This window comes from Otolemur garnettii, unplaced genomic scaffold (assembly GCF_000181295.1).
Source record: "Otolemur garnettii isolate 467f Iridium unplaced genomic scaffold, OtoGar3 scaffold00017, whole genome shotgun sequence".
Taxonomy (NCBI): domain Eukaryota; kingdom Metazoa; phylum Chordata; class Mammalia; order Primates; family Galagidae; genus Otolemur; species Otolemur garnettii.
Window position 1 is genome coordinate 15,953,630 of NW_003852412.1, and position 13,423 is coordinate 15,967,052.

General features: G+C 37.0%; 1 protein-coding gene across 1 annotated transcript in view; it reads left to right on the plus strand.

The window, feature by feature from the left end:
• The window catches only part of ATG10 (autophagy related 10), a 262,904-nt gene that overhangs the window by 65,583 nt on the left and 183,898 nt on the right, over positions 1-13,423 (plus strand). Inside the window, exon 3 of the mRNA XM_003786018.3 lies at positions 9,266-9,373. Coding sequence (XP_003786066.1) covers positions 9,266-9,373 — 108 coding nt within the window. The remainder of the gene's footprint in view (positions 1-9,265; positions 9,374-13,423) is intronic.

The window sequence follows — 13,423 nt, forward strand, 5'->3', positions numbered from 1 at the left end:
CACCTTGGTGCCAGACCTCTAAACCCCAGAACTGTAAGAGAGTAACTTTCTGTTGTTTTAAGCCACCTGGTTTCTGTGGCCTCGCCAGGGAGGCCATTCTCACCTCCCCTTCCCTTCTCACCGTGTAGCAGGATCCTTGTCTGAGCAGCTCAGCTGCTTAAGCTCAGGGGCCTTTCATTTCACTAAAAACTGGGCAAGTTAATAAATTATCTGTACTTCTTTGCAACGATAGTGCTTTGAAATCAAAGCGGCAACTTGCTACCCTGATAATTTTTCTACCATCAGTACTCGCAGATTTCTTTCAATTTAATAACAGTATAAAATTACTTTCTCTTCTTAATTCTCTTGAGTAATTTCTTTTATAACAGCAAATGGTTTAAAAAACAATAATTTATTTATGTAGAAAGAAAAGGATTTGAAGTAGCTTTAAATTCAGAAATCAGGTTGGAGAAGGTCAGAACTGGGTCTTCTGTAAGTTCTTTTCTTATTTTTATCTATGATATTAGAAAAACAAAACTGAAACCTTTGAGAACATTTCAGTGAGAGCAAACAGACAAAATACTGTGAAATCACTACAAACTTAAATTGGCAGCAAGAATAAAAAAAGAACAAAGATGGTTTTCTGCAGCAGGCCCCCACATCCCCTTCAAAAAGTTATAACATCCGTTAGCCATTCCTCTGGCACAAATAAGAAGGAATGTTCGAGGAGCCAAAACCAAATTGTTTAATATAATAAAAAGTCTGAAGGCAGGCAGGGAGGTCCCACATCTGTGAACTGAAAATTGAAAACTCAAATTAGGTAAGTTGGAAAACCTGAAAACAAAATATTATTAAAAAATGAAAGAGGGAAAAGAAAATGCTTAATAGAGAAACCTAATGCTGTAGAAATATTTGTTGACATTGTTAATAAGGCAAATGGAACTATTGTGTTTTAAACTTACTTTTGATGTTTTGGCTGCGAGCAGGGGAAGGGATGTAGTGTCATTTAAGCTGTAAACATTCTTGAAAAACTTGTGTTTGATAAACAGGTGTGGAAGTGTATGTAAACATACATGCATGTGGACTTCTCCCCAAATGAGGTCACGTATTGCCTTGGGTAACCTTCTTTTCTAGCCTGACATGTGGAAGTAGCTGATGTTTTCCTGCTCTTTACTTTTTGGGGCCACTGTTCTTGCTATGCTTTGTCCTGCATTAGGGGTTGGGGAAACTCTGTTCTACTGCTCACCTTGAAAGTCAGGGAGCGGCTGGGAGTGAAAAGAAGGGTGACTTGGTAGATTTGAGAGTCCTAGCAGGAAAAGAGAGCAGGAATATTATAAGAAAACTAACTTCTGCTGAACATGGCTGCTCACACCTATAATCTCAGCACTCTGGGAGACTGAGGCAGGAGGATCCCTTGAGCTAAGGAGTTTGAGACCAGCCTCAGCAAGAGTAAGACTTCATATCTACTAAAAACAGAAAAATCAGCTGTGAATGGTGGCCAGCATCTATAGTTCCACCTATTTGGGAGGCTGAGAGACAGGAGGATCACTTGAGCCCAGGAATCTGAGGATGCTGTGAGCTATGATGCCACAGTACTCTATCTACTCTGTCACCAAAAAACAAACAAATAAATAATAAGTAGAAAAGGAAACTAACTTCTTATACAAATGAGGACAGGGCTGGAGTTCTCAGCTTGTCTTTATCAAATGAAATTGAAAGCCCCAAGTGCTATCAAACAAGGTCTACATGAACAACAAGGTAAAGGTATGCTGTAATTAGTAACTTAGGAAAGAAGTATTGACTTCATTTTGGTTTAGCAAATAAAGGGTGGGTTCAAAAGGAGAGAAAATGAAAAGAAAGTGAAGTTTGTTTGTCAGAATGTTTCATGTTCTTAGATCATATTGATCACAGATTGGAAGGAAAGTTTGAATGAAGTTTTCTTACCGCTTACTTAGATTTCAGTCTACCTAAACCATTCTTACTTTTTTGCTCATTTGATCTGTATTTTTATTTTATTTTAATTAATTAGTTTATGAGGGGGGGTTTCACTCACTCTATTGGCCAGGCTGGAATGCAGTGGCATATTCATAGCTAACTTAACCACAACCTGCTGGGTTCAAACAGTCCTCCAGCCTCAGCCTCCTAAGGAGCTGGGATTACAGGCATCAGCCACTATGCTGGGCTTTATTTTATTTTATTTTTACAAGGAAAAATACTATCTGATTTCATTGTAAAAATTTTAATAATACATAAATATATAAAATAAAGATGAAAAATATTTCTTTCCCTCTTCTCTGACCCACTTCTGTAGTTTGTTTTCTGTGTACATATGAACATAAACACACACACACACACATATATGCTCAGTATTTACATAAATGGATCATTGTTCTTTAACTTACTTTTTCCACCTAACATTACATTATTGACATCTTTCTTGGTGAGGATGTACAGAATTATCTCATTATTTCTAAGAGCTATGAAGTATTCCATTATATGGATGATTTTAATTTGTTTAATGGAACCCCTACTGATGGTGAATAATCCCTTGGTTATTTTCATGGTTATGTCCCTAACTTTAGGCACATTTGTACTTCCTAGGTTCTCATTTTTGGACAACAGCTGTTGATTCTTGCTATGGTACATGTGGAATTTAGTGTATTATTTCTACCTCCCACCTCTCTTCCTGATCTCTCTTCTGATTTTTAAATTAATTATATTATTATTTTTATGTCATCAAGATTTATAATATTTAGATTCTGCTCATTAACTATGATTTAGTCCTCTGTACTTTGTTCATAGGTTGATTAACAATTTAAAGCCAATAATAGTATGTAATGAACCTGCTTTTGTAAATAGGATTTACTGTGGCACTGAGTGTTGTGATAGAAGGCAGTATATTCCTCTGTTGCATTGCTGCCAGGCAGAGTCAAAATCTAAAAATTCTCTTTTAATTTCATACCATGACTATACCAAGAAAGCTCTTTTATCCAGGCATGGTGGCTCATGCCTGTAATCCTAGCACTGTGGGAGGCTGAGGCAGGAGGATTGCCTAAACTCAGGAGTTCCACACCAGCCTAAGAAAATGTAAGACCCCATCTCTAAAAATAGCTGGACATTGTGGTGGGCACCTGTGGTCCCAGTTACTTGGGAGGCTGAGGCAAGAGGATCACTTGAGCCCAGAAGTTTGAGGTTACTATGAACTGTGATGTGATGGGGACTCTACAGAGGGCAACAAACTGAGACTCTGTCTCACCAACAGCAATAACAACAAAGATTTTTTAAACTGGATAGGGGAAGAGAACCTCCAGTGAAGGATTAATGATCATGATAGTTTTATGTGTTTTATTTCCCAGCTAGTGGATAAATGTGTTCAATGAAGACTCATAAGTTAGGTCACATAAATGAAAGCAATAATCATACCTATACTGTGCAGATGGTGGAGCAAGGAACGATGGCAGAGCCAGCCTCTGTCTGGCTGAGCATGTCCCGAAGATCTGATTCTTTCCCAGGAGAGGTCCAGCTTCCTCAGGTGGAGCTTACTATCCAAGGTGTATCTCTAGCCCTTTCCCAGAAAGTTCTAAGGTATGTCATGTTTAATAACCCCCCAAACCCTATAGGACCAGGGGAAAGTTACAGAAATACAAAATTCTTCTCCAAAAATGAGATATAACCACTATTCCAGTAAATTTATACTATGTATGCTGACAAACTTGATCAGAAGCCTGAAGAATAAAAATGCCAGCATCACACCTAGTCTATATTGTTCCCCCATTTTAATACATTGTTTTATTAAAAAAAAAAAAGAGATATAGCCATTTTTTTTTCACTCTTGAATTTTGTTTCTTGAGTTTTTGGTCTTTTGAGTTTTTATCTAAATGAGCCAGAGGCTATCACTTACCCAGGAATTATTAATACTTCAACTGGATTTGGTCACTCTTTGTATTAACGCCCCTTTGTATAGAGCGTAACCAAAGGCATTGGAGTCAGCCTTGGCCAGGATCACATATGCATCTGGAAGGTAATATCAGAAATTGAAACCAGTACTAATGGGGTGGGGTGGGGACAAGAGATAGTAGCATATTCAGGACTGTGTTCTTGAGATTTCCACATCTATAACAATTACCTTCCTACACTACTTACATTTGGATTTTTACAAAATGGACATATTTTTGTTTGATTTCCAACTGAACCAGTGGAAACCTTGCTTCTCAGCAGCTGGTTTTACTTTCTTTTTTTCACCCTCAAGGGTAATCAGTTTGAGTGGCTATTGGTAGTATTGGTTTGATCTTCTACAGTGGCAAAGAACAATCACTTGAGCTCTGTGGCCTAGGTTTGGCGTAGTCCTCTGGGATCCACTGACTGTGAGTGTCTTGTTTGATCAGTGCTGGCGGTGACCTAGAAACTTCATTTGTCTTCCTCCCCGATGGACTTGCTAAGCCCTTCCTGCAGCTGATCATCCTGGGCAGTTGACTTGAAGTCATATATGCAATGCTTTATTCCAAAGGAGAACTGAGACCCTTAGATGACTACCCATTTTCTTTTAGATTTTCCTAGAGAAGATTTGACAAAGCTTATTAAAATTCAGCAACAGAAGCCCCACAATTACTTGGGTAACTGTATTCCAGAAGGCATAACATAGCTCTCTGGGTGGCAGGGCCTTATGACAGTTGTAAGAAAGCAGACCCAAACATGTTCTGTTGGGAAATCCTTAGATCTCCATCCAAAACGCAGTCAGCACTACACTAGAAAACTTGCTTGTCTCTCTGGAGTTCTATCAGGCCTACAGGACATTTTTTTCCCCCTAAAACTTCAAGATTGGAATCTACTGCAGCAAAGTGATGGCCTGGAGGCATATGTGCAAAGGGCAACTAATTTTTTCATTTAAAGTGAAGTGTTATTTATTTATAGGCACAAAAGGTCTTCTACATTTAAAAGGTCTCCTTTCTAACCCTCTCACTCTCCTCACCCAAACCTTCAGAGGTTACCACTGATACCAGGGGCTTGAGTATCTTTATAGACAGATTCAGTGCACACACAGCATGTGCACTCACATTTAAACAAACAACAACATACATACATATATACACTATTAGATACTTTTAAAAACTTAATGGTCTCTCATGGTTGTTATTCAGTATCAATACTTACAGAACTCATTCATGAATTTTTGTGGTTGCATAGCATTCCATTATTTGGTTGGCTGTAAGGTAATTTATTTAATCAATCTTAGCTAATGGACATTTAGGTTATTTCCCATTTTATACTATGAAAACTATACGTTAGTACATTGCATGAATTTGATTTACTACCTCTGTGACTGTATCGGTAAGGTAAATTCCTAGAAGCAACATTTCTGGGACCAAGATACGCATTTTAAATTTTGATAGTTTTGCCAACTTGCTCTTCAGGGATGTTATACTAATTTAAACTCCCCTACCCTAACAATGTGTAAGAGTGTTTGCCTCTTTTATCTATACCTTTATCTAAGCAGCGTATTTTATACTTTTTGATGTTTGCCAATCTGATAGGATAAAAATATTATCACAGAGTTTTAAATATGCATTTTTCTTATGGCTAACACTGAATATATTTTTATCCATTTGTATTTCTACTTTAGTGAATTATCTGTATATCCTTTGCTCATTTTCCTATCAGGTTATTGGTCTTTTTCTTATTGATTTGATGGAACTATTTATATTTTGAGGAAATTAAATCTACTTACATGTAGAGAAAACTAATCCTTTTCTATGATATGAGCTATACACCTTTTTTTTTTTCCAAATTTTGATATTTGCCTTTTGACTTTATGAAATGAAGAATTTGTTTTCCTGCAGTAGAATTTTTTGATCTCTATGACTTCAGGGTTTTTATCATATTTGAAAGGTTATGGGTTCTATATATTCCCTAGTATTTTCATCTAGCACTTTTATGATTTTTTTTTTCATTTAAATCTTTATTTCTTATTTCGGTATGAGGTAACAAACTTTCTATTTGGATAATGAAGAGTTTTGGCTGTGAGGAAGTGTCCTGTTTTTTATTAGTAGTGTCTGGGCGTTTCCTATTAATTTCTCTCTTGTAATGACAGAGTGAAGCAACCTGCTTTGTGGTGATAGGCAGCAAGGAGTCCAGTTGGACATGGAACAATTTTAAGTCACAAGATTAATGGCAGTTACTGAGGACCAGACTGGGCAAGTTGCCAGAAAGTAGAGTTTGAGGTCGTGGTAAAGACCTCTTAAAAGGCAGCCTCAGCATAGCTGAAGCTCCAAGATGAGCATCAACAGAGGTGATTTTAGCATTTGGAGAACTCCGAGTGAGCCCTGGTGTTCAAGAAGGTCTTGAGTTGTTTGTGGCCTTCTCTGCTCAGGCTGTTACAGATTCCTTGGTTGACTCTATTTCTCATTGAGTTCAAAAGTGGTTCTCAGCTGCTGCATTGGAGTCTGCTAGGGAGATTCTGACTTAACCCATCTGAGGTGAGACCTCAACAACAGCCCTATGAAAACTTCCCATGTGATTCTAATCTGTGGCTAGGACTGAGAACCACAATTAACACCATCAATTTGCCATCTCTTTGAGTCAGGGATTACAATACCTGCCTCAGTGCTTCCAAAGGAACACACAAATTGCCTAGGGATTTAAATACAGAGTTGCCAGGTCTAGGGTGGGATTTGAGATTCTGCAAGTCTAGCAAGCTCCCAGCTAATACTCTGGCTGTTGGTCCCCAGGCCACACTTGTGTGTCTTGAGCTTATTACTCAAAGTGCAAAGCTCTGGTGTACAGTAGTCCATGAGAGTCAAAAGGTATGTTTCTGCAACCATCCTGCCCTCTGGCAAAATTTACTTAGTGTCTAGAAATAATGCTTGAGTCAAGAGATCTGCTTTTCACACCAGACCTGCCCCTAATTAATTAGTTCTAAGACAGGCGTCTTAAAATTGCTTCAGTCCTTCCCCTTCTTATCTCTAAAATGAGAGGGTTGAGCTGAGTGAACTATATAGTTCCCTTTGTTCCTACATCTTCCCATGCTGGTCCAGGATGTTTTCAGACTCTGTGTGGCTCAGGTTTTTATGTGGGACGGAGGTCTGGATTCTGCAGTTAAGACCTGGCATCCCTCCAGGATTGGGGCCTAGGTGCTTACTTATGGTCTGTTGGGGAAAATAAAACTCACAAATGTTAAAAAAAATTAAAGAAGAGTTAACGTTAAATTTTAAGCTACAGTAAGTGCAGAAAGAATGCCGGGAAGTTAGAGAAGGGTGTTGATTGGAACAGTCAGGAGAAACTTCATTGCCAAGGGGAGATTTGAGTTAACATCATTTACCGGGCTGGATGGACTGCAGGGCTGACGTAGGGCAGCAGTTCTCCTGCTTTTGTGTTTTCATGTCTTTAAACAAAGATCTTTCAACAGAGAAGAACAAAACATATTTTTCTGCGTTAAATTAAAACAATGTAGAAGAAGGACTGACTTCTGTGGAAGTAAATGTTTGAAGGGGAATCAAAATGCTAAAAACTCTTTTTTCTATATTAAATTTTTTGAGGCTAATCTTGACCGTTAAGAGAGTGATACTGAAAAGGAAATTGTCACTACCAAATATAGGCTGAGTCAAAATCCCCTGTACACCTCTCTGTAGATAATAATAAATAGAATTAGAAATTATCTATAATGGAAACAAAAATTTCCTGAATTATAAGTAATATTGAAAATGACATCTTTCTCAACTTATTGGAAAAGAAACCAGATTATTGAGACTTTATAACATAGGCACACAGAAATCTGATTCCATCTGTTTTGACATCAAAGGAGATCTACTTTGCATTATAATTAGAATTTTATTAAATTGTATATTAATATAATTATGCATCCAGTGCTCAGGTATAGAAAATACAAAATAGAGTGGTTATCATCATTTGATGGTTGTATTTAGTGCACACAGTTTAGCTCTAATTGTTCTCTTGAATGTCATCAGAGTTTTGGTTTTTATCTCTGTTGCTAGATTTATTTTGAAATTGTGGACTGCCCATACTTTTTCTTGAAAACACATACCATTATAGTTTTATTATACCTTCATGAGCTGCCTAATGATGTTTTGGTCAATGATAGACCACATAGATGTCATATATGGTTATAATAAGAGGAACTACCAGTAAATAATACTGGTATTTTTACTGTATCTTTTTTGTGTTTAGATACACAAATAATTATCATTATGTTACACTTGCCACAGTATTTAGTATAGCAACATGCTGTGTGGGTTTGTAGCCTAGAAGCATCCTACTCTCCAGGAAAGAATCCTCTCTTGCCTCTTCTAGTTTCTGGTGGTTGAGGGAGATCCTTGGCTTCCGTTAGCTTAGAACATCCATGCCTACTCCAATCTTCATGAGACTTGCGCTTCTGTGTATTTGTGACACTATATCCAAATTTCCCTCTTCTTAGAAGGAGATTAAGTAACCACTTCTTCCTTAGTTATTATTTTAATTCTGTTAAAATGTAAAAATGTTGGCATGACAATTTGGTGGATAATTAATATTTATTGGTATATGAGCATGTTTGTGCATGGGGAGGTTACTTTATTGAATTCAAACAAATGTTCTCTTAAAAAAATGGAGCTAACCACAGTTAGATGAATATCTTCCATTAGTATATTTAAAAGCAAGTGCAAGAGACAGGAGAGACATTCAACCGGTGAAGGGCTTAGAAACCATATCTTGGAAGGAAAATTTGCAAATGGTGGTCATTTGTTCAGCTCTTTGAATAAGAGCTTTGTGGGAAAGAGGTTAGACTCCAGAGGGCAGAACTAGAACCAGTAAGTTAAAGTCAAAGGGAAATATTTCAATACATTATAAGACAAAACTTTCTCAATGTACAGTGCACTAAAATGGAAGTGGCTGTTACACTAGGGGTAAAGAATGCAGGTTCCTGGGAGTGCTCAGACAGATGTTATATAGACCTTTCAAGGACATTTTCATTGAGATCTTACCTTGGAAAAGAAATTGAAATGGGAAGTCCCTTCCAGCTTCAAGATCTGACACAAATCCTCTGAAAATTATTCTCAATGTATATGCACTAAAAATCAATATTAATTATGTGACAAGATATTTATATAAGTTTAAATGCTATTTAAATACTATTTAAGATTAGTATACTAGTCTCTTTATTCATGTTCTCTCACATCATTTAGTACACTTAGTTTTTCATTGCTCAGTTTGGAACTTATCAGAAGTAGTTTCTAAAATGATGAATTATTAAAATAATTGGCATTTTCTCTCTTTTTTCTTTGGTAATGGAACACAGGACTGTTCTGATGGTTACATGTACAAAATACACTTTCACATTAAAAATGGGACTGTGGTGTCACATCCAGGGACATCTGGCCATGGACAGACATGTCTTCCCTTGGAGGTGAGTAGTTTAACCCTTCATGTTCTCCTTTCCAGTTTTATGAAGTATAAGTTTGAGAATTTAAATCTGTGAAGTATGTATTTTTGTTGTTGTTGTTGTTTTTGTAGAGACAGTTTCACATTATCACCCATGGTAGAGAGCTGTGGCATCACACAACTCACAGCAACCTCCAACTCCTGGGCTTAGGCAATTCCCTTGCCTCAGGCTCCTGAGTAGCTGGGACTATAGGCACCTGCCACAATGCCCGGCTATTTTTTGTTGCAGTTTGGCTGGAGCTGGGTTTGAACCTACCACCCTCGGTATATGGGGCCAGTGCCCTGCCCACTGAGCCACAGGTGCTGCCCGAAGTACGTATTTTTAACAGTAAACTACCACTGTAGGCAGTGGCACATGTCACACCTCCTGGGTGAAGGGCTCAGCTACAACTTGTACTTTACCTAACAAATGCAAACAATGTAACCTAGTTGTATGTAGCCTTATATTAATCTGAAATAAAAATAAATAAAATTAGTGATCACTAAAAAAAAGAAAAAAGGATTTCCATTGAATACTGAACCTGTTGTAGGGGGATAAGGAGGCATTTATTTTTGTAATATGGAAAGCAGGAATTGTGGCAAAGCTAAAGATCCACTCTGAGTCTATTCAGACTGTAGTGAGCCTTTGTACTTTTGGTTTTTCTTAGCTCTGAAGACCACAGGTGCCTTCTATTTTCTATTGATTTATTCCCCCAGTTATGTTCCCCCAGGATCATACAGACCTATACCTAGACTGCTTAATGCTTTTCTGGAGACCTCTTTGCCTGGTCTACCTTTGCTTTTTCTCTAGCCCTTTGAAAATATGTTTGGTTTGGGTTTCATTCCTTAGGGGATATTAACCTTAACTTGAAAACCTTGCTAAATTAAATTTTACTAAGATGCTAATGGTTTAGTGATTTTCTGGGATATTTTCAATTTTTTTTATCAAAATGCAAATAGTTTATTTTATTACTTATTGTTAAAAATTATATATATCCACTGTAAAAATGACAATAGGGAAATGTATAAAAATGGTAAAAAAAATCTCCCATACCTCTGCCCTTCAATAAATAACCACTATTAATATTTTAGTAAATATCCTTTCATACATTTCTATCATATACACATATGCATACTTGCTTTTTTTGCAGTGACCAAGTATATTGTAAACATCTTTTCATGTCTATTAAAGCAGATTTCCTTAGTTATTTTTAATGGCTTCATTGCATTCTATCCTGTGGAAGCACCAAAATTATGTGGAGCTCATCTTGAAGTAAAATAATTGAATTTTGAAAGGATAATTGTTTCAATACCAAAAATAAGAATTCATGAATGCCTAAATTCTGAGCATCCTAGTAAAATAGGAGAGGTGACTTTTTGTTTGTTCAGAAAGAGCTCTTTCTAAGAACCTGTTAAATCAGGCCCACTTTAGCAATTGGGTGTTAGCTCTCTCTGCCTGTGTGTAATTATGGCCTGGAAGTAACTTTCACCAATATACAGTAGTAGAACTTCCATAGTTGACCACTTCCCTACACTGACCATCTTTGTAAGGTGACCTAATTTCTATAGACTAGATGGACATGGACTACATGTGTGTATCAGTACAGTAGGCCAAATTCCTTATGTTGACCCCCCCTGCGTGTTGACCAGTTTGTTACAGTTCCTTGGGTGGTCAACTTACAGGAGTTCTACTGTAATTTGGTTTCTAAGTTATTCTCCAGGGAATTGTACTTGATGATAAGCTGAGTAGCCCCAGATGGGTGCTTGAATCTTGATTACTGCTTCATGGTTTCAGTAACCAACATCAAATCTGAAGCCAAGAATATTAGGAAGCTTTTCAATTCATTATATATTAACTTTAAAAAGTTTAAAGAAATTAACATAAAAATGATGACTTAAAAGATGAATTACCAGTTTTGCCTCACAAGTTGGCAGAGATTTCAAAAGCACTAAAAACTGGTGTTGACAGTGTGAGGGAACTGACACTTTCTGGTTGATGTATTAACTTCACAAAGTTTAAAGATGTGCACATACTACAAATAATCTATTCCAAGTCTAGGAATTTAGCCTCATAAAGTATAAGTTTTTCCAACATTTTTTTATTTCCAACATTTTTCCAACAAATTTCAAACATATGGAAAAATTGAAAGAATTTTGCAGTGAGTATCCATATACTTACCACCCAACATTATGCTGCACTTGCTTTATCATGTATCAATCCCTCTGTCCATCTATCAACACATCTTTTTTGATGTAATATTATACATCGAAGTAAATTGCAGACAAACACTCATAAAATAATAAAAAATGTAAACAGTCATTTACCTGCAAGTATTTTCCTCTCATCATTATTTATAATAGAAAAAAGTGAAAACAATTAAAATGCACAACAGTAATGAATTGGTTAATTGAGGCACATCTTTATGATAGATGCAGCTATTAAAAATGATCTATTTAATTGCAAGGATTAAGTGTGCATATTAAGTGAAAAAGGAGATTTTGTGGTATGAACAATAGAATCCAAGTATTGTTAATACTTTTCAGACTATCTATTGACTATTATGATTTTAAATCATTATTCTTTTTTCTTTTTTCATTTATCTCTTCAAAAAGTGAAACTTACACCTTTTCTCTCACCCTCTTGAAATCCCTGGGATTATTTTTGCTTGGTCCAGTGATTTTATTTTGAGTCACCATCCATCCTCATAAGCTTCCTTTACTGCTGTCGCTCTTGTACAAATCTCACTGTCTCTCTTTCCAAAGAGCAGAGGAAGATTTTAGAATAAGACAATCCAGTCCAGGGGTCCTCAGACTTTTTAAACAGGGGGCCAATTCACTGTCCCTCAGACTGTTGGAGGGCCAGACTGTGGGCCCCGGGACAAGTCGCTGCTAAGCAGGACAGGCAGTGGTGGCAAAAACACCCGGTGGGCCGGATAAATGTCCTAGGCAGGCCGCATGTGGCCTGCGAGCTGTAGTTTGAGGACGCCTGGTCCAGTCCAATAAGATATACCGTCATGATGTATCTCCCACCCCCCCCATAGCAGAAACAGTAATTGAAAGTTACATATACAAATATATATATATAAACATATATACATACATATTTAAGGAAGGAAGATTACATATACGAATGTATATATACATTTGCGTAGTTTCATAGTAGGGCTGAGTACATTGGATACTTTTTCTTCCATTCTTGAGATACTTTGCTAAGAAAAATATGTCCAGCTCCATCTATGTAAACATGAAGGAGTTAAAGTCTCCATCTTTCTTTAAGGCTGCATAATACTCCATAATATTCCATGGTATACATATACCAGTTTATTGGTCCTTTGGTGGATCGATGGGCACTTGGGCTTCTTCCATGATTTAGCAATTATGAATTGGGCTGTAATAAACATTCTGGTACAGATATCTTTGTTGTAATGTGATTTTTGGTCTTCTGGCTATATATCTAGTAGAGGATCAAATGGCAGGTCTATTTTTAGATCTCTAAGTGTTCTCTAAACATCTTTCCAAAAGAGACGTATTAGTTTGCATTCCCACCAGCAGTGTAGAAGTGTTCCCTCTTCTCCACATCCACACTAACATCTCTTGTTTTGGGATTTTGTGATATGGGCTAATCTTACCGGAGTTAGATGATATCTCAAAGTAGTTTTGATTTGCATTTCTCTGATGATTAATGATGATGAACATTTTTTCATATGTCTATAGGCCATGCACCTGTCTTCTTCAGAGAAGTTTCTCTTCAAGTCTCTTGCCCACCCTGAGATGGGATCACTTGTTCTTTTCTTGCTAATATGCTTGAGTTCTCTGTGGATTCTGGTTATTAAACCTTTGTCAGAGACATAACCTACAAGTATCTTCTCCCATTCTGAGGGCTGTCTGCTTGCCTTACTTACTATGTTCTTGGCTGTGCAGAAGCTCTTTAGTTTGATCAGGTCCTAATAGTGTATTTTTAATGTTGCTTCAATTGCCCAGGGTGTCCTCCTCATAAAATGTTTGCCCAGGCCAATTTCTTCAAGTGTTTTCCCTA